The following is an 18,106-nucleotide window of genomic DNA, read 5'->3' as shown; positions in this document are numbered from 1 at the left end:
TACCTCCTTCCAATCCCAACCATAAAAAATAGGAAGCTATCCCTAAGTAGGTATATACACTATCCTAAGTGACAACAATGGGAAAAGTGGGCATAGCATCCTCCAAGTTACTTCCTGCTAAAATGGGACGATAACATCCTTGTGGGTCCTGTAGGAAGAAAATGTTAGTATAGTAAAAGTCTTGAATGAATTGTATCCAGTCCATGTTAGATGGGATTTGCTTGATTGAAGATCTCGCTTAAAATCCTCAACTTGATTGAAGTCAGTACCTGAAGCTCTGGCAGGAGTGTCAGTTGAAATGGAGCAAGTTGGATCCAGTGCAGTTGAGGAGGTGTGGCCCATTTTCTTTCCGGGGTGTCCAGGGATTGCTGTCAGGCAGGTCTTCATTGGCTGTGTGGGACTCAAACATAAACAGCAGAGAAACGTTTGCTTGTGTATGTACACATGCTGGAGAATGTAATCATGAGAGCATAACAATTACGAGAGGGTGTACACCTTGAGAGAAAGAACCAAGAAAAGACAAAGACAGTCCCCAAATTCTTTTATTTTGTATTACATCAATTGGCTTCTTGATACAATACAGAAACTCCAAAGTTTAGTTAAATAATGTGCTTGGAATTTAGATGAGGAAAGCCAAATCCTCCTTGAAATCCAGCATTGGTTTAATTGAATAGGGACTAGGAAATAAAGAGAAATAGAGTTCTCCGAGTGATAGCTGTAAAGTTTACCATATGGCACATTCCTTTTGTTTGATGGTTATAGCTACCTTTTCTTCTTAAGTATCTACCCAAGCAGTGTCCTTTGCCTTCTGGAGATGAGTTTTCCTGTGAAGATAAAAGCAAAATATTCCCTTTGCTTTGGGGGGGTTTCTATTTAGTTTATGAGATATACCTTAGTAGAATACCTGTCATTTGTCCTCGTTGAGAGGTTTTTCCTTTTCAACTCGAATCTTGATCAACTTTGGTGGTATTCAAAGTTTTTCTTCTTCTGTAGAAACCAATGCAAAACCCCTACCCCAACATAACACATGTCCTGGTTTCCATACAGAGGTTAGTACATCTTTGAAATAAACCGTCTGATTCAGTTCAGCAGTTTTTTTCGTAGTCCAGTGTCTTTCTGTAGCTGTTTGTCCTTTCTCATTGGCATTAAGAAAGTTTAGTGTTAATAAAGCATTATGCAACCTATGTTAGGGGGGTTTAGTCTTCCAAGCTTGTTTGTTGAGCATCTCCTCATAAGTGTTCTATTAGATCTCTCAACCATTGCTTGTCCTGTAGGATTGTGTGGTATACCAGTAACATGCTTTATGTTATAATATTTGAAAAATTGTTCCAATTTTGTAGAGACATATGCTGGAGCATTGTCAGTTTTTATTTGTGCAGATATACCCATAAATGCCATCACCTCTAGCAGGTGTGTAATAACAGAATCAGCTTTTTTAGAGTTAAGAGCAGTAGCCCATTGGAACCCTGAGAATGTGTCTATAGTATGATGCACATATTTCAAATTTCCAAACTCTGCAAAGTGAAAGACATTCATCTGCCAAACCTCATTTCTCTGAATGCCCTTAGGATTACAACCTACTGGCAATGGAGTTTAATTATAAAAGGAACAAGTAGGACAGTTTTTCACTATCTCCTTGGCTTGTTGCCAAGTGATGGAAAAGTCCTTTTTCAAACCTTTGCTATTTACATGGTGTTTCTTATGAAATTCTGAGGCTTCTAGCACACTTCCAATTAATAAACAATCAATCTCATCATTGCCTTGTGCTAGTGGGCCTGGCAGACCAGTATGGGATCTGATATGTGTAATGTATATAGGATTACTTCTGTTTCTGATTGTTTCCTGTAATTGTAAAAACAATGAGGTTAATTCTGTATTATCAGGAACAAATTTTGTAGTCTCAATATGTAATACAACTCTCTCTGCATATTGAGAATCAGTAACTATATTAAGAGGTTCTGTAAAATCCATAAGTACCATGAGAATTGCATATAAGTCTGCCTTCTGTACAGATGTATATAGACTTTGAACTACTTTACTTACCTCACCTGCTTTATAACCAGCCTTACCTGATTTGTTGGCATCAGTGTAGAAGGTAAGAACTCCAGAAACGGGAGTTTGTCTTACAATATGTGGAAGAATCTAGACTGTCTCTCTTTTTTTTTTTATTAAATTAGTTCTGTCAGTTTTGGGATAATTGTTTCTAATTGTTCCCAAAAAGTCAGTAAGAGCTATTTGCCAATATTTATTATCCTTCCACAAGGAGGAAATTTCCTCATTAGTTAAAGGAACTATAATTTCTGCTGGATCTTTTCCAGTCAGTTGACGAAGGCTTAATTTTCCCTTTAAAATCAAATCATAAATCTTTTCTATATGTCTTTAACTTTTTATGCTGTTTTTGTGGCAGAAATATCCACTCCAATATAGTGTCTTCCCTCTGCATCAGAATCCCAGAAGGGTATTCTCTGGATGGCAAGATAACCAGAATACAGTCTAAATTAAGGTTTATCCGATCTACATGTGCATCCAATATTCTGTTTTCTACCCACTGTAACTCTTTTTCTGCCTCAGCAGATAATATTCTAGGGCTGTTTAGGTCCTTATCACCTTTAAGGGCCATTTTTAAATGCTTTAAGTCATGTCCTTCTACACCAATAATTGTCTGTAATTGAGAAATTTCCCCTAACAATTTCTGAAGAGAATTAAGAGTTTGATAATGATTCCTTCTAATTTGTACCTTTTGAGGTCTGATTCTTTGTAAGTCTATCTTGTAACCTAAATAGTTAATAGAATCTTATCTTTGTATCTTTTCTGGGGCAATCTGTAACCCCCAACGAGGCAGAGCTTCCTTCACCATTTCAAACATATGTTCCAAGTTTCCTTATTAGAATCTGATAAAAGAATGTCTTCCATGTAATGATAAACAAGAGATTGTGAAAATTTCTTACAAATTATTTGTAGGTTGTTGTACAAAGTTCTGACACAAAGTAGGACTATTTAGCATTCCTTGTTGCAAACCCCTCCACTGATATCTCCCAACTGGCTGTGAATTATTAAGAGTTGCTACAGTAAATGCAAATTTTCATTTTCCTGTAACAGTATTGTGAAAAAACAGTCTTTCAGATCAAGGCCATCCTTTAGGTATTAAGGAAGGCAATGGCATTCCAGGTTGCAGAGAGCCCATTGGTTGAATTACATTATGGCTCTCAGGTCTGTCAGCATTCTACATCTTCTACATAATCCAGAAGGCAGTGGCATTCCATATGAGGCATTGTTAGAATTCATTCGTCTACATTTTCTCTTAGTATATCCCATTCTACTACAGCTGAAACATCTAGGTTCCGGGTGCCTTCGTGGTCTCCTGGGGAAGGCTCTTCCTATCCAAGGTTCTGGTTCATAGTATTAGTAACCTCTAGCCTCTTGGTACCAAAGTTGATCTCTGTAAAGTACTTCTCCTTCCCAAGCCCTTGCATCCTCACCTCTAGAACTTTCAATTTCCTGTTGCCTTTTTAAACCTTTCGAAATGGCTTCTCCTACCCAAGCTCCAGTGTCTTGCACATGATAGTCAATGTTGGTTGCATACAAAACCCATTCTTCTCGTGGAGCTGATCTGATCTTTAAAGGCAAAAGTATTCTTTTGCATATTGGGTTTGCATTTTCATAAGCTATTGGATATATAATTGATTGTCTTCTTTCTGGATCTGTTACCTGTAATTCTACTGCCCTAGTTAACCTTTGTAAGAAGTTCTGGAACTGTTCTGTAGGTCCCTGTTCTATTCTGGTATAAGCTTCTAGGTGTTCTCCTGGCTCACAAACCTTATCCCAGGCATTTTATGCTGCTTTCCTGCATAGAGCAGTATATCGTCATCATATTCAGCCTGAACCTGTGGATCAGCATAAATACCCTGACCAAGAATCTTATGTAGGGGGGCTTCAAAAATCTTCCTTTATACCTTGACGCTTAAGGAGCTTCACCTCTTCCCTGAACAATGCCCTCCACTGGATTTGGCATGAATTCTCAAGTACAGATTGTTCCCAATCTGTGGGTGTCACCCTGTTAAAGGTTGCCCATGAATGTAATAGCTGTTTTATGTATGGGCTATGGAGACCATATGAGATAACTGATTCTTTAATATTCTTAAGATCCTTCAGCTGTATAGGTTGCCATTCATAAGCCATCTGTCCCTGAGGTTGTTTCTTAGAAGCTGGCTTTTCTACCATGGTAGCTGGGTACACTAATGGTGTATGAGTAACAACCTTAGAAGAATAGTCATGATACCTGGGTGGAGTAGGTGGATTGGAGTGATTCTGCCTCTGAGACATCCCAATGATCTTTAAGCCTAGCAATGATATCCTTATGAAAAGTTTCAATCTCCTTAATCATAAAAGATTCCAAGCACGTTAGTGAATCTGTAAATTGCTCTAACTGCTCCTCTCACGTTTTTCTAGGTCTTTAATAAGATCATCTTTAGGCAGCATCTGGATGGTATGGAAACTGCCTTCTAAGTATTGGAGTCTAGATTCGAGGTCATGATTTGCTGATTTTGAGTCCTCAGCAATCGACCGTTTGGACCTATGTAATCTGTCAGCCCTGTACTGTAAATTATCTTCCAAACATTCCAAATCTAGACTCAAATTTGTGATCTGCTACCTTAGATGCTTTAATAATTGATTGAATGGCATTGTCCAATTCTTCAACCCTATCCTGGGTATTTTGCACATTTGCATCTAGTTTCTGGGTAACAGTGCCTATCTGAGTTTCTAGCTGGCTACAGATATTCTTTAACTCTTCACGGTCTTCTGACAGCCTAGCCTCTAAGGCCTCAGACATGGAAGATCTCTCTGTGTTTATCTTATCATAAATACGCTGCATCTCATCTTGGGTAACAGATATCTCTGTCTTTAGCGTATTGGACAGAGAGCCAAGCTTATCATCCAATTTCTGTTTCACTTGCTGCACAATTGTAGTCTGACCTATCTGTTCTCCAAAACCTTATTGCGTAAAGCTGTTATTTCTTGTAAGTAGGTGGTGAGGTTATCCTTATCACTGTTCCTGAGTCCTCTGGCTAGTAATATGATTTGTACCAGCAAGCTAACTGCCATTACAGCTTATAGGCTGGTAATTGGCAGATTAACATCCTCCTCAAGCATTGAATTCACGTAATAAGCAAAACCCTTAACAATTTAGGCAAGTGATAAATATTCCGCCATAATTTTACCTGATTTCTACTCCAGATGTAGTAACTATCTTTGACCAGCAGGTGGTGCGGGTGTTCAGTTACTCAGTGCGGCGTTTGGCAGCAGTAGGTGGCATCAGAGGAGAGAGGTCACAAAGTGGCTGCGCTTATCTTAGAGAGTATAAGGCCTTGCGGCCACAACAACTGAAAGAGATGTGGCTTTACCGCTGTGGGGAAGCCACTGCTGTTAGCCGAGGCCTACTCGGCTCTAGGCAGAGGCCTCTGGGCAAGGGTAGGCTCCAGTCCAAGCCGGTCCCATGGACGCAGGTAGAAACTGTCTCCCAGCTGGGCAGACAGTTCAGAGAGGCTCAGTTGCAGCAGGAATGGGCTTGTGTGGGGAAGTGGGTCGGCTGTGAGCTGGGAGCACCTGTGGAGAGAGGGCGCTTTCCCGGCATAGGCCGCCAGCCCGGTGGAACCCACAGGCTGTCCCAAATGGAGCCTCGGTTTCCAATATCCCACTCCTGACAACCAGATAAAGTGGGAAATTACCAATATGGAGTCAGGTAGAAATACAAGGGGATTTAATAGGGAAAAGCCTTACTTACAGAGCGACCTAGCCAGCTGGCATGGCAGCAGTCTGTATAGCAAGCCAAAAGTAAAACCGAAAGTGCCCAGCCACCTGAATCTCTCACTCTACGTCACCATGACCACGCCCTTGCAGGTGTGGTCAGACGCACATTTAGACAGCCCCTAAGTAGGCATGGCTACAGCTTCCCCTACAACATATTTATAATTTTGGGTCCTAGCAAAAACTACAGATTTGGGCTAGAAACATGTACATTTTTCTTCTGTCCAGACAGCCAGGTATGGATTGGACAGAGGTCACTTTGGCCTGATGAAAAGGCCTTTAAGTTTATACTTAGATGACAACCAGAATAAACCTAAAACCTTGAGCTTGTGCCTGAACAGTAGGTAGTCACTACTTTATCAGCTAACATGCTTTCTATAGTCTATAGTGGATCTGACTGCCTGATGCTATCCAGCTGACAACCATTAATATTTCAGAGATCTGAGAAGGATATATTTTATACAGTTTCTGAATCTATTAAAAAGTGACAGAAGCCAGTTAGAAGCCAGTCCATATACAGTTAGCCATTCCCAAGTCTCTCCATTAGCGTTGGAGGTAGATGTCTCAAAAAAACAGCAATCTTCGCCAGGCCTATAAAGTGAGAGTTTTTTTTTCCTCTCTATGGAAGAGGAACATGGAAAAGACTGACCTTGTTTTGTCTAGGCAAAGGGGGTGCAATCAATTTTCCAGTGTCCAGCAGCTTTGTCCACAGTCTTGGCCAGGACCTGGCAGGCAGCAAGTATCACATCTGAGCATCTCACTCACTGGTCCAGGTGCAGGAACTGGGGTGCCTCATAATCTTCTTTGGAGACTTTGGGTCACTGTCAGGATCTGGCAGTCTGTCTGATATTATAAACTTTTAAGATAACATTTTAAATGCCATATTCTTCAGTTCTCTGAAGCATTAGAGGTCTGTCTGTCTGTTTTAGTTACTTGCCTTAAGCACACATTAATCATACATGTAGCTAGGTAAGGTCTTATTTCTGTAATTTTCAGTTTGAGTGTAACTGGTTTTAATTTAGAAAAATATTTGAAACTTAGCACAGCTGAATTTAAAACTGCATAGTTACCTTATATTCCTTAAAGAGTAGCTACATGTACACATTTTAGCTGCTTGCTTAAACTTAGCTTCTTTCTGAGACAGGGTTTCTCTGTGGCTTTGGAGCCTGTCCTGGAACTGCTCTGGAGACCAGGCTGTCCCTGAACTCACAAAGATCCACCTGCCTCTGCCTCTGGAGTGCTGAGATTAAAGGTGTGTGCCACCAACGCCCTAAACTTAACTTCTGAAAACATAAACTGGAACATCTTATAATAGATTAGCAGCTTTCATAAAACAAGAACTTTACATTATCAGGTTTGCTTAAAAAATGATTCTAAATTGAAGCTCTTTAAGTACAAACATTAATAAAAACATTTAAAAAAACATAAACATTTCAAAAACTGGTTTTAAAAGAAATTTAAATTCCCTTAATGTCTTTCTGTAATATATAGACGCATCAACATTTTAAGTTTTAATTGAAAAACTTCTTAAGATGGTACCTCCTAATTTCCATGTGGTCATCTTAGTCAAGATGGGGGTTTAAGTATCTTTTTTTCAACTTCAGCAAAATGGCTACCAGTCAGCCATGTGACCAGCTTGCATTGCGGCTGGCTACAAAATGGTGGTAACCTGCATCATTTGTTTTAGCTCTATGCTTGTAACAGAACTTAGGCTATGCCAGGAAACAGATAGAATATTTTAAAACAAGCATACATAAATTGATTGAGAAATAAACAGAACTTTTAAATCAGAATTAATTTAATGTGGTTAAAATTTTATCTTATATTACCAATTTTTAAAATTTACTATTTGTAGGCATGAGAAACCATAGCAAACCATTTACGTTTTTCTCTGACTTTTAACAACCTTTTCTCTGACCTTTGACAACTTTCCTCTGACCTTCTATGACTTGCTTTGACCCTCTATAACTTTCTATATACCTTCAGTTTATTCCTCTGATTTCCTTAGACATTCTTAGACAAATTTCTCTTTCCTTTTCCTCCTTTATTACTTTAGTCTCCTACATTTTCTCTCATTTTTCAGTCAACATAAAACTTCTTATCAAAGTCCTTTTTATAGTTTTTAATAACGTTAAGGCCGTTTCTTAAGAACGTCCAGATCAGACCAGATGGTTCACCCGCCCCAGCTCCATGTGCTCAGGGCAGAGACCTGGGGTGTGTGTGCTGGTAATCCCAGACCGTCTCCCTTCATGCCACGTGTGTGGAGCATAGACTAGACCAGGCAGCCAGGCAAATGGTGGCCTTACAGCCATGTGGCCAGGGCAGGGAAACTCCTGCTACAAGCCAGGGCCCTCGCAGGATGGCAGTTGGGGTAGAGAGAGCCCCACTTTGCATGGCTCACAGACAGGCAGGTGAGGATGGAAAGACAGACTCACCTGCACCTGCTAGGCTCAGCTGTGAGGGCCGCAGCAGTGGTTGGAGTTCAGAGTAGCAGGGGACTCCACTGCAGCACACTCTAACCATGGCACATGGCAGAGGAACTCCTGTCCTGTACCACGTGCTCAGGGCAGCAAGAAAAGACCCCTGACCTACGCATGCCACATGCATGGGCAGTAAGGATAGAAAGAGATGCTTATCAAACACACAGCACAAATGTGAAACTTGAACAAAATTAACAGAAACAGCAGACCTGAAAACACAAAAGTGACACTACACCGAAAAGCAGGTGGGGAGGGTGTGGACTGCAAGATATCAGACAACACAGATAACAAACCTACTCAACTGCCCAGTCACCCAGCCCATTCCAACCCTCCAGGCTTTACAGAAACCGTACAGAAACAAAGACTGGAAAAGAAAGTTACCTAGTGTGGCGCCACATGAATCATTGAAAGGGGGTGGTTAGTTGTTAAACCATGGGGAGAGCAGAGACAGACACAACAGCAAAAACAGAAGGACAGACACAACAGACAGGACAAACCGCTCGGCAGACCAAATTACAGACATGGCGCCAAACCAAAATTACAGAGCAGGAGGGAAGCCGATTGAGGGGTCCAGTTGCCCCTTGGAGAATCGACACTTCGTATCCTTCCCTTTCCCAGATGACCCTCAGACTTTCATCTAGGGTGGGACCAAGGGGTCCAGGGCACGTCTGCCTCTGGGGAACATCTGCTTTCCCTATGGTCCAAATCAGACGACCCTTGGACTTTCATCCAGGGCAGGACCCAGGGTCTCAGGACAAGTCTGTCTCACCCTGTGGTCCAAATTACCAAATACAAGTCCTACGCAGGCACAAACTCCAAGTCAAGAGACATAACAAGACACATTATCAAACATGGACATAACATTGAACATGTAAGTTGCGAGCTCTATCCACCTTACCTCCAACATCGGATTCACTCAGGTGAGAGGTGGTCGCAAATCCAGGACGAGCCCCCAAATGAAAGACCCCCGGGAGATCAGGCTCCCAGGATCTCAGCCCAGGAACTCGGTTACCCCAGTCACCAGGCAGAGTCAAAAGCTTGATGCAAACTGCAGGAGGCTTTATTATAGATGTTTAATGAGCTAACCCCATGTTAGCTCCGGTCTTTCATCCACCCACCATGGTGGATGGCTAGGAAAGACCAGCTACAAGCATTTTTAAGATTAAAATTATGTGCATTTAATTTCATAGAATTGTATGTGGCTATTATTTAAAATAATTGCTTATATTTTTGTCGTAAAGTTTACTGACTAAAGTGTCTTAAAAGTATTTCTCATAAAGAGTAGTTCACACATGATCATATTAAAAATATAAGATCATATTTAGGTATTTGTTGAATTCATTGAGATTCTTTCATACCCTTACATTTTAAAATAATAGTAATTTGTTGTTTTCACTGCATAGTTTACCCCTTGGAATCACAAGTTTCGGCACAGTAAATCATGCTGTCAGTTACTAGACAAGACCCCTCGTAGTTGTCCTAGGTGTCTGCGTCTGCTCTCTGCCCTCACCTCTTCTATGACCATGAAACTCTGAGAGCATGGAAGATACTGAGAACAACTTACTGCTTAGTATCTGCTGCAAGATACACCCTGCCTCTAAGGAAGGGTCTACTCTTTTTTCAGTACTGGGAAAAATATGTGCATTTTGTGAAAGAGTAAACTCTGAGTTTCAGAAATTTTGATGAACATTAGAAGCAAAATACTAATGTGGTTTCTTGAGATCTGATTAAGGATGAGTTAAGCTTGCAGTTTCCCTACTCCATCCTTAGGTTTAAGCAATCCCATGTTTAAGTATAAACCTGTGTATGTGAAGATGTCCTTCATCTGAGCTGTGACTCCTCATCCCTTAAGTCAGATCCTTCCTTCAGTTTGGAATAACACCCCAAAATTCTGAAGGTAGGGAAAATTGTCAAACTGAAGACAGTTCTGGATTACTGCCAGCTGAGATGACCAATGTAACTGATGAGCAGAATTTCTTTCTCTGTTTTTCCTTCTTGCTTTGCATCTCCTTCTCAGCAATTTGTTTTTGGCATGTTGATGTTGTTCTCTTGGGGTACTATTATGAAATTGAAGGTGAACTGAATTTAACTGAATTCTGCTTTCACATATTTTTAGTTATATTGTTTCAGCATTTCATGTGTAGAATTACATATATGCTGTAACTGTGTTGAAATATGCTTCTTGAATACAAAGGAAAGGAAATGGCTGACTAGTGCCAACAATAGCAGGTGACAGCTTTTTGTTTTTAATTCTGGGTGCACAGGAAATGTCTAAGTCAGGATAAGCACAAGTAAACTAGACTTATTTTTATCCTCATGAAGATATTCTAAAAATTTGTTCTAGGCCAACCATATTCTGATGCTGCTCTAAAAAGGCAATCTAGACATCATTCTAAGTCTGGTAGACTCCGTGGACGAGAACAACCCAGAAAGTATATGCCTCCTTTACTTGAAGTGGGTAAGAGATGCTCTCTCTCTCTCTCTCTCTCTCTCTCTCTCTCTCTCTCTCTCTCTGTGTGTGTGTGTGTGTGTGTGTGTGTAAGCATGCATGCATCCAGATTAAATTCTTGTGATAGTCTAGAGGACTGGGAATTGAACCAATGGCTAATATAATTACTATCCCCAATTGCTCTTAAGGCCAAATCTTCTTTTATATTTCCTGTGATTGTGTTTCTCATTGAATTTTTCAAAACAATTTTGTATGTTTTTATGCTATGTGTATGGTTTTTATTTCTGTGTGTCCCATGCATGCTTGATACCTAAGAAAGACAGAACAGGGCATCAGAACCCTTGGAAGTAGAGTTGCAGTTGGTTGTGAGCTGCTGTGTGGTTGTGAAGAATTAAGCATAGGTCCTGTGGAAGAGCAGCCAGTACTCCTAAGCACTGAACCATCTCTCCAGACCTTTCTTGTTGTCTCATATTTCAGGCATGTCATCTAATATATATGGTGAAGGTTAGTTTTGGGACCAGAGTAAGGGTTGACTGTATCTTGCTATAATACAAAATTTACTCTGTTCCATAGCTAACTTCCCATTGTTTTTAATCCATTTACATATATTCTGTTTACCAGTCAAGGATATTAGGCTGCCTATTGTCAATGGCCATGTAAGGAACCAGTAAAATAATACCAGTAAAATAATTTGAGTTCTTGTTCTTAATTAGTTATCATATTTAATCATCATATTTAGTAGATTGAATCTGTCAGGAACTCTTCAACTTTCACTCACTAACCACTGAAGCTGGGAAATACGTGTTATCTACTGTAGGAATTAAAGCAAGTAATACAGAGAAAGAATAAAATCCTGAAATTTAAATTTTCATTGTGTATTTGTTATCTATAAGAGTACTTTTCTACAAGCATATATTATGTACTGAGGGAAAGGAGGACACACAGAAAAGACAGGAAGTACCTGAAGCATTCTGAGATTTTCTACTGGGCTGCCCCAAAAAGATAGACTAGGATGCAGCTGGAAGGTCATCAGCACACTGCGACAGAATGTCTGTTCTACTGAATTTTCACAGGTCTCAGGCTCCTTTGGGGGCCCTAATATGGAATACTAGTGTATGCATGTCTAGTTGTTCCCTGTTGCAGTTAGGCTAGTGGACATGTCAGTGTCATTTGGATCAGGAAACAGTCTGGGAATAAAGAGAACTCATTAATTTTTCCCGGTTTAATTTTTCTTTCTAGATGAGCCATTATCCCCAGAAATGACTTCCACGAAGAATAACAGAAAAAGTGACCCTGGAGTAAGTATTAGAAATTGAATTCTACCCATGTATCACAACTAGTTACTTGGTTTTATTAGAAGAAGCCTAGAGCTCTTCTACTATGTGATAATAAGTGATTTATATTGTACACTTCTATTGAGCATTAACACTGTCATTGTTGGCTTGTGACCTTCTGTGAAATAGTACAGATCACATGCAGGTTTTGATGGTGCATGTAATCCTAGCATTTTGGCAAGTTGAGGCAGAAGGATTGTAAATCCAAACTCAGTGTGGGCTATATAAGCAGATCTTGGCTCCACCAACCAAATAGGCTCGAAAATGGCTTCCAGGTTAAGAGCACTGGCTGCTCTCCCAGACGCCATGTGTTTTATTTCCAGCACTGGAGTTGTAGCTCACAACCCTTCTTACCTCCTGGTTAATGTATCTGAAGCTCTATTGTATCCTTTAAGAACACTGAATGTATATAGTATGCAGATATACATACAGGCTAAACACCCATACATGTCAAATAAAAAGCAAATAAAAAAACTTAAATAAGAACAACTTTTAGATGAACTTTATAGCTTTTACACTAGTTATACACTGTTTCAGATTTTCTTCCTTGAAATCTTATTTGGATATTAAAATGTATTTTAGGCTTAAAATATAGCATTTATTTTGATCATTTTGAAAATATCAATGTCTTAACCACTTTCGTTCTCTCTCTCTCTCTCTCTCTCTCTCTCTCTTTCTCTCTGTGTGTGTGTGTGTGTGTGTTTGTGTATGTGTTTGTTTGACACAAGTATTTATCTTTTTGTTTCCATTTGAGGATAGGTTTCCCATGAGCTCGTAGCCAGCCCTGAAACTCACTGTATTGACAGGCTGCCCTCAAACTGACAGAGATCCACCTTCCTCTGACTCTCAAATTCTCCATTAAAGGCATGTGCCCCCAGATGCTGGTGTATAGGCATTTTTTAAAGTGTCTGCTTTGATGTGCCTGAACTGTAATTGTGATTTAGGGAGAGCCAGGTAGACTATTACTACCATGCTTAAAGTTTCTGCTGTGTTAGTAAAAATACTTAGGATAGCACATTATCTGCTCCTACACTGGTGTGGAAACTGAGCCTGTTCCCAGGCCTTGTGTAATGTCATGGACTGCTTTCTTCTATGCCTGACGCTCCCAGGAAAGGTGCTGGTCATCAAGTAGCTTTACTGACTGCTGATTGTCACTCTCTTACAGAAGTCAACTGAGCCCAACACTCCTCCTCCTGAATTTGATGCAGCTGGCCCTGGCTTCATCCCTTCATCGGTTCCCCAGGATAGAGGCCCCAGAGGCCCTCTCTTTGCAGGGGATGCAAGAAGCCCCTTTATGAGTAGGCCACCCCCATTTCCACCACCTCCTCCAGGAAACATGCATGCAGGGCCTCCAGGTTATTTTACATCAAGGGACTTCGATGGCCCACCCTTCCCACCTGCAGGCCCTCCAGATTATTTTCTTCAGAGGGACTTCGCTGGCCCACCCTTCCCACCTGCTCGTCCTCCAGATTATTTTCTTCAGAGGGACTTCGCTGGCCCACCCTTCCCACCTGCTCGTCCTCCAGATTATTTTCTTCAGAGGGACTTCGCTGGCCCACCCTTCCCACCTGCTCGTCCTCCAGATTATTTTTCTCAGAGGGACTTCGCTGGGCCACCTTTCCTGCCATACCCAGGTAGGCTTTTTTTTTTTTTTTTTAAAGCCCATGGATTTGTCAACATTTTCTGTGCTTTTCTTATTGCTGTTTTAGACACTGGTCAGAACCACCCTGAGGATGAAAGAGTTTATATGCTCACAGGTTACAGTCCAGCATAAAGGAAGCCAATGTTTAGTTACTTTTGAATTTTAACAGTACTGTATAGGTCAGAAATTAAGTAAATTTACAAACATGATTTTTTTTGTATACAATCTTTCCTGCCTTGAGAAAATTAAACAAAACAAATTTGTTGCCTGTCCTGGAACTCTTATTCTGTAGACCAGGCTAGCCTTGAACTCGCAGAGATCTATCTGACTCTGATTCCCAAGAGCTGGGTTTGAAGGTATGTGCCACCAATGCTCAGCTACAAGCATTTTTAAGATTAAAATTATGTGTATTTCATTTCATAAAATTGTATTGTGGCTATTATTTAAAGTAATTGCTTCTATTTTTGTCTTAAAGATTACTGACTATAGTGTCTTAAAGTATTTCTCTTAAACAGTAGTTTCCACATGATCATATTTAAAATGTAAGATCATATTTAGGTATTTGTTAAATTTATTGAGGTTCTTTCATACCCTTACATTTTAAAATAAAAGTAATTTGTTGCTTTCACTGCATAGTTTATCCCTTGGAATCACAAGTTTCTGCACAGTAAATCATGTTGTCAGTTACTAGACAAGACCCCTCTTAGTTGACCTAGGTGTCTGCTCTCTTCCCTCACCTCTACTCTTAAACTTCTAGACAAGTGAAATGAGTTTTGTTTGGGAAGTTTTAAGGTTGTCCGAGACATTACAGGAAGTATTTTCAGTAGAATAGCAGGTCAGGATCACTGATCTGAATATTAAGTTGAAAATTTTGCTCCACTGAATAGCTATTTTACAGTAAGTCTTGAATGTATTGGGATCAGGGGTACCTGCCAAGTAGGACAAAAACAGCTGAAACCGAAGGTGATGTTCTTACTATTCCTATGTAGTTAAGAAGTACAATTTCAATGTCAAGTTTCCTTTGGGAGATCAAATATTGTGTTGTGAGTGTTTGGACATCAGAATAGGGGCTGGAGCTAGTGTTTCAACAAGTGTGCTGTACAGGTTTTTAACTCCACTCTCCTTTATCCATCTCTTTGGACAGGGAGAAATGTGTTCGAATCAAGGGGCTTTCCACCTTTCTTTCCCCCAAGAGCTGGGTTTGTTCCCCCACCCCCACATGCTGAAAGTAGAAATGAGCTGCCTCCACAATTGATTCTGCCTTCCAAACAACCTGTACCTGCATGTCTGGAAACACAGGAGACCTGACAGTTTCCTCGGGGGGTCATTTCTTCTCATTTTCTCTTTAAGTAATTGCTATTACTTATGTGATTATATTGTTGCTCAAATCAAAGCTTAATGGAATAGCATTTTATAAATAAAGATTATTTAACTATGAATCTTATGAGTAAATTATTTCTCTTTTATTTCATTCTGGATAGTATATTTTACTTCGATTACCTCATCCACCATTACGGTTGTTTTATACATAATCTTATAGTTGGGGGAAATCCTTTTTTTTTTTTTGTTTTTGTTTCATGTTTTTTTAAGACAGGGTTTCTCTGTAGTTTTTGAGACTGTCCTGGAAGTCACTCAGTAGATCACACTGGCCTCGAATTCACAGAGATCTGCTGGCCTCTACCTCTTGAGTGCTGGCATTAAAGCTTGTGCCAACCATGCCTAGTTAGTAGGGGTATCTTAAACTCTATAGGCTATGTGTTTATAACAGGAATGTGTTCACCATGGTTGTAGTCAAATGGAAAAGAAAGTATGTTTATGAAATAAATTTTAATTGAATTACAGTCTTGTCATTGATAATTATAAAACAAGCCAGTTTCACATAAGCATAGCTCCATAATTTAGTCTTTTTACCAGTACCAATAATTCAGTGGTTCAAAAGGGAAGTGTCTGGTGCTGGAGAGATGGTGGCTCAGTGGTTAAGACTGGGTGCTCATTCGGAACTGAGGATTGGGCTTGGTTCCCAGCATCCACATGGCAGTTCCAGATCTGGAGAATCCAGTGTCCTCTTCAACCTCCAAGTGTACCAGGAATGCTTGTAGAGCACACACATGCATGTAGTGCACAGTATACATACATGTAGTGCACAGACATGCATGCAGAACACCAGGGATGCATGTAGTGTGCAAGGTTTGCATGTGGTGCAGCAGGAATGGATTAATGCACAGGCATATGTGTAGTGCACAGGCGAGCATGTAGATAAATCATTTGCATATGTAAATTATAGAAAAAGGTAATGCATTGTGGTTTTTCTGATTTGATTATCTTACAAGATGTGTATCCTACTCTGGAGTTAGATATGAATGACCCAAAATAAAGTTATGAACTTTAAATCTTAAATATGGATTAAAATTGTAAAGAAAGCAGGGACATTGTCTAATGAGGAATTTCAGAATTTTATTGAACTTTGTTCACTGAATAACTCTCTTTTAACAGTTCAGAGAGAGAGAGGAGTGAGATAGAGCATGAAACAGCAGGCACACACAAGCCCACTCTTGTACAGGGTGTATGGTGATCAGAGGACAGCTGGGAGATTATCTTTCTACAGTAGGTTCTGGAGACAGCTCAGGTTCTCAGCATCACACAGTGAGCACTTTCCTCTGTATCCTGCCAGTCCTACTGACTGGCTTTCTAACATAATTTCTCTTTCTCTCACTCTGTTCATCTATTTATTGATTTTGTTTCTTTCTGAGACACAGGTTTTGGTGTGTAGCCCTGATTGTCCTGGGACATGCTGTGTTGACTAGGCTGACTTTGATTTTGGAGACATTCCTGTTTCTGCTCATAGAGTGCTGGGATTAAGAGTGTGCAACACCACACCTCTCATTTTATTCTTAACTGGAAGATGTTGATTGTGTTCTGTGGGCTGTGTTAAGAGAATAACCAACAAGAGGCCCCTGTTTCTGAGGTAGGGAGTTCAAGTGTCTTCAGACTGGTGTTCCTGTTCTTGGTCTTGCACATTGATAGGAATGGAGAGAGTGAGACCCATCCAATGGATTTCCTGTTGATGTATTCAGCCATTGGTTTTAACCTGTTCAGTTGGGTTTTCCTTAGGTGTCAAGGGACTGGTTTGAAAGGTTCAGGCATTATGTTGGCCTGCCCTGTTACCTGGCAGAATCCACTCAGGCAGTACCCTGGTCAGCCAAGGGTTCCATAGGAACTAAGTCTACACACAGGTGTAGAGGACCCCTTTAAAACACAGACCCCTACCTATTAAACTCTCTCTACTCTCTACTCTTCTCCTCTCTGCTCTTCTCTTGCTTTTCTCTCTTCTCTTCTCCTATCTACACTCTCTCTGCCTCTCTATGGTGATGGGCCATGGCAGTCAGCCATTAACCCTGTTCCTCTTCTTGCTTAGTCTCTCTACTTTGCTGGACCTATAATAAACTGGTTAATATGTCTAATAGTCTCATATCTCATCTTGTGTCTCATCTTGCACTCTTTTTTCTTTCTAATTTAAACAAAAGAATAACATGGGTAAGTAACATTCTCTAGCACAGCAGTGTGATTGTGACTGGAATGTTTCCCGAGTGTCATTGGGAACAGTGGTCAGGAGTTGTTTCTGCTCTACACAGAAAGACAAGCTTTTCATTGAATGCAGTTTCCCCTGTTCTTATTCTAGAGTTTTACAACATGAACTTCTACCTCTTAATTCCCATTTTATTACTTGATTAAGAAAATGTATCAGTGTTTTGTTTCCATAAAGAAAGAACTTACGATTTTGGTATTTATCTACAATTAAGTTTTATATTGAAACATTTGTATTCTTTGTTTTGGTCAGCTGCCTTCAGGACTGTGAACAGAGCCAGCCATACAGTCCAGGGTTTGATTCTGAGTGGGTGTGTGTGGACTAGTGTAATTGAATTACCCAACAGCGCTAATGATGAGACAGGAAACACCTTATCATCTCAGGAGGGCTCCCAGCTGATGCCAAGAAGCCACGGTTTATTGAGAAGTTTATTTAAATAGTCTTCCAAGGGCAGGGAAGCATCTATTATGATGTATATAGCTGATATCAAGTGATTCTATTAATTTAAGCATCACCTAAACACTTCCTAGTCTTGTAGACAGAGTTCTCAGCCCAGGTGCTGTCCTCATAATACCTAGGCCCATAGAGGTGCAAACTAGGAAGCCTTCTACACTGAGGCCATGCTAGTCAATAGCAGATTTGCTCACATCTGCAATACAATTATTGGCAGAGCTCCTGGGAGCTCCTGTATACTAAAACGGGAGGTTAGACCTTAAGACATTCCTTAATAGAACTTTCCTGGTCCCCAGCAATCCTTGACATCATTAAATCTCTGTTTAAATCCACTTCTTTTCTTTCTCCCCCTAGACC

General features: G+C 40.3%; 1 protein-coding gene across 1 annotated transcript in view; it reads left to right on the top strand.

Moving 5' to 3' along the window:
* LOC100768287 (basic proline-rich protein-like) overlaps positions 1 to 15,086 on the top strand; it is a 53,883-nt gene extending 38,797 nt beyond the window's left edge. The window contains exons 20-23 of the mRNA XM_027419630.2: positions 10,630 to 10,743; positions 11,974 to 12,032; positions 13,234 to 13,702; positions 14,855 to 15,086. Coding sequence (XP_027275431.2) covers positions 10,630 to 10,743; positions 11,974 to 12,032; positions 13,234 to 13,702; positions 14,855 to 15,018 — 806 coding nt within the window. The 3' untranslated portion in view covers positions 15,019 to 15,086. The remainder of the gene's footprint in view (positions 1 to 10,629; positions 10,744 to 11,973; positions 12,033 to 13,233; positions 13,703 to 14,854) is intronic.
* The last annotated feature ends 3,020 nt before the right edge of the window (positions 15,087 to 18,106 follow it).

This window comes from Cricetulus griseus, chromosome 5, assembly GCF_003668045.3.
Source record: "Cricetulus griseus strain 17A/GY chromosome 5, alternate assembly CriGri-PICRH-1.0, whole genome shotgun sequence".
NCBI classification, from domain to species: domain Eukaryota; kingdom Metazoa; phylum Chordata; class Mammalia; order Rodentia; family Cricetidae; genus Cricetulus; species Cricetulus griseus.
Note: the sequence above shows the minus strand (reverse complement) of the source record. Positions and strands in the feature narration are given on the sequence as shown.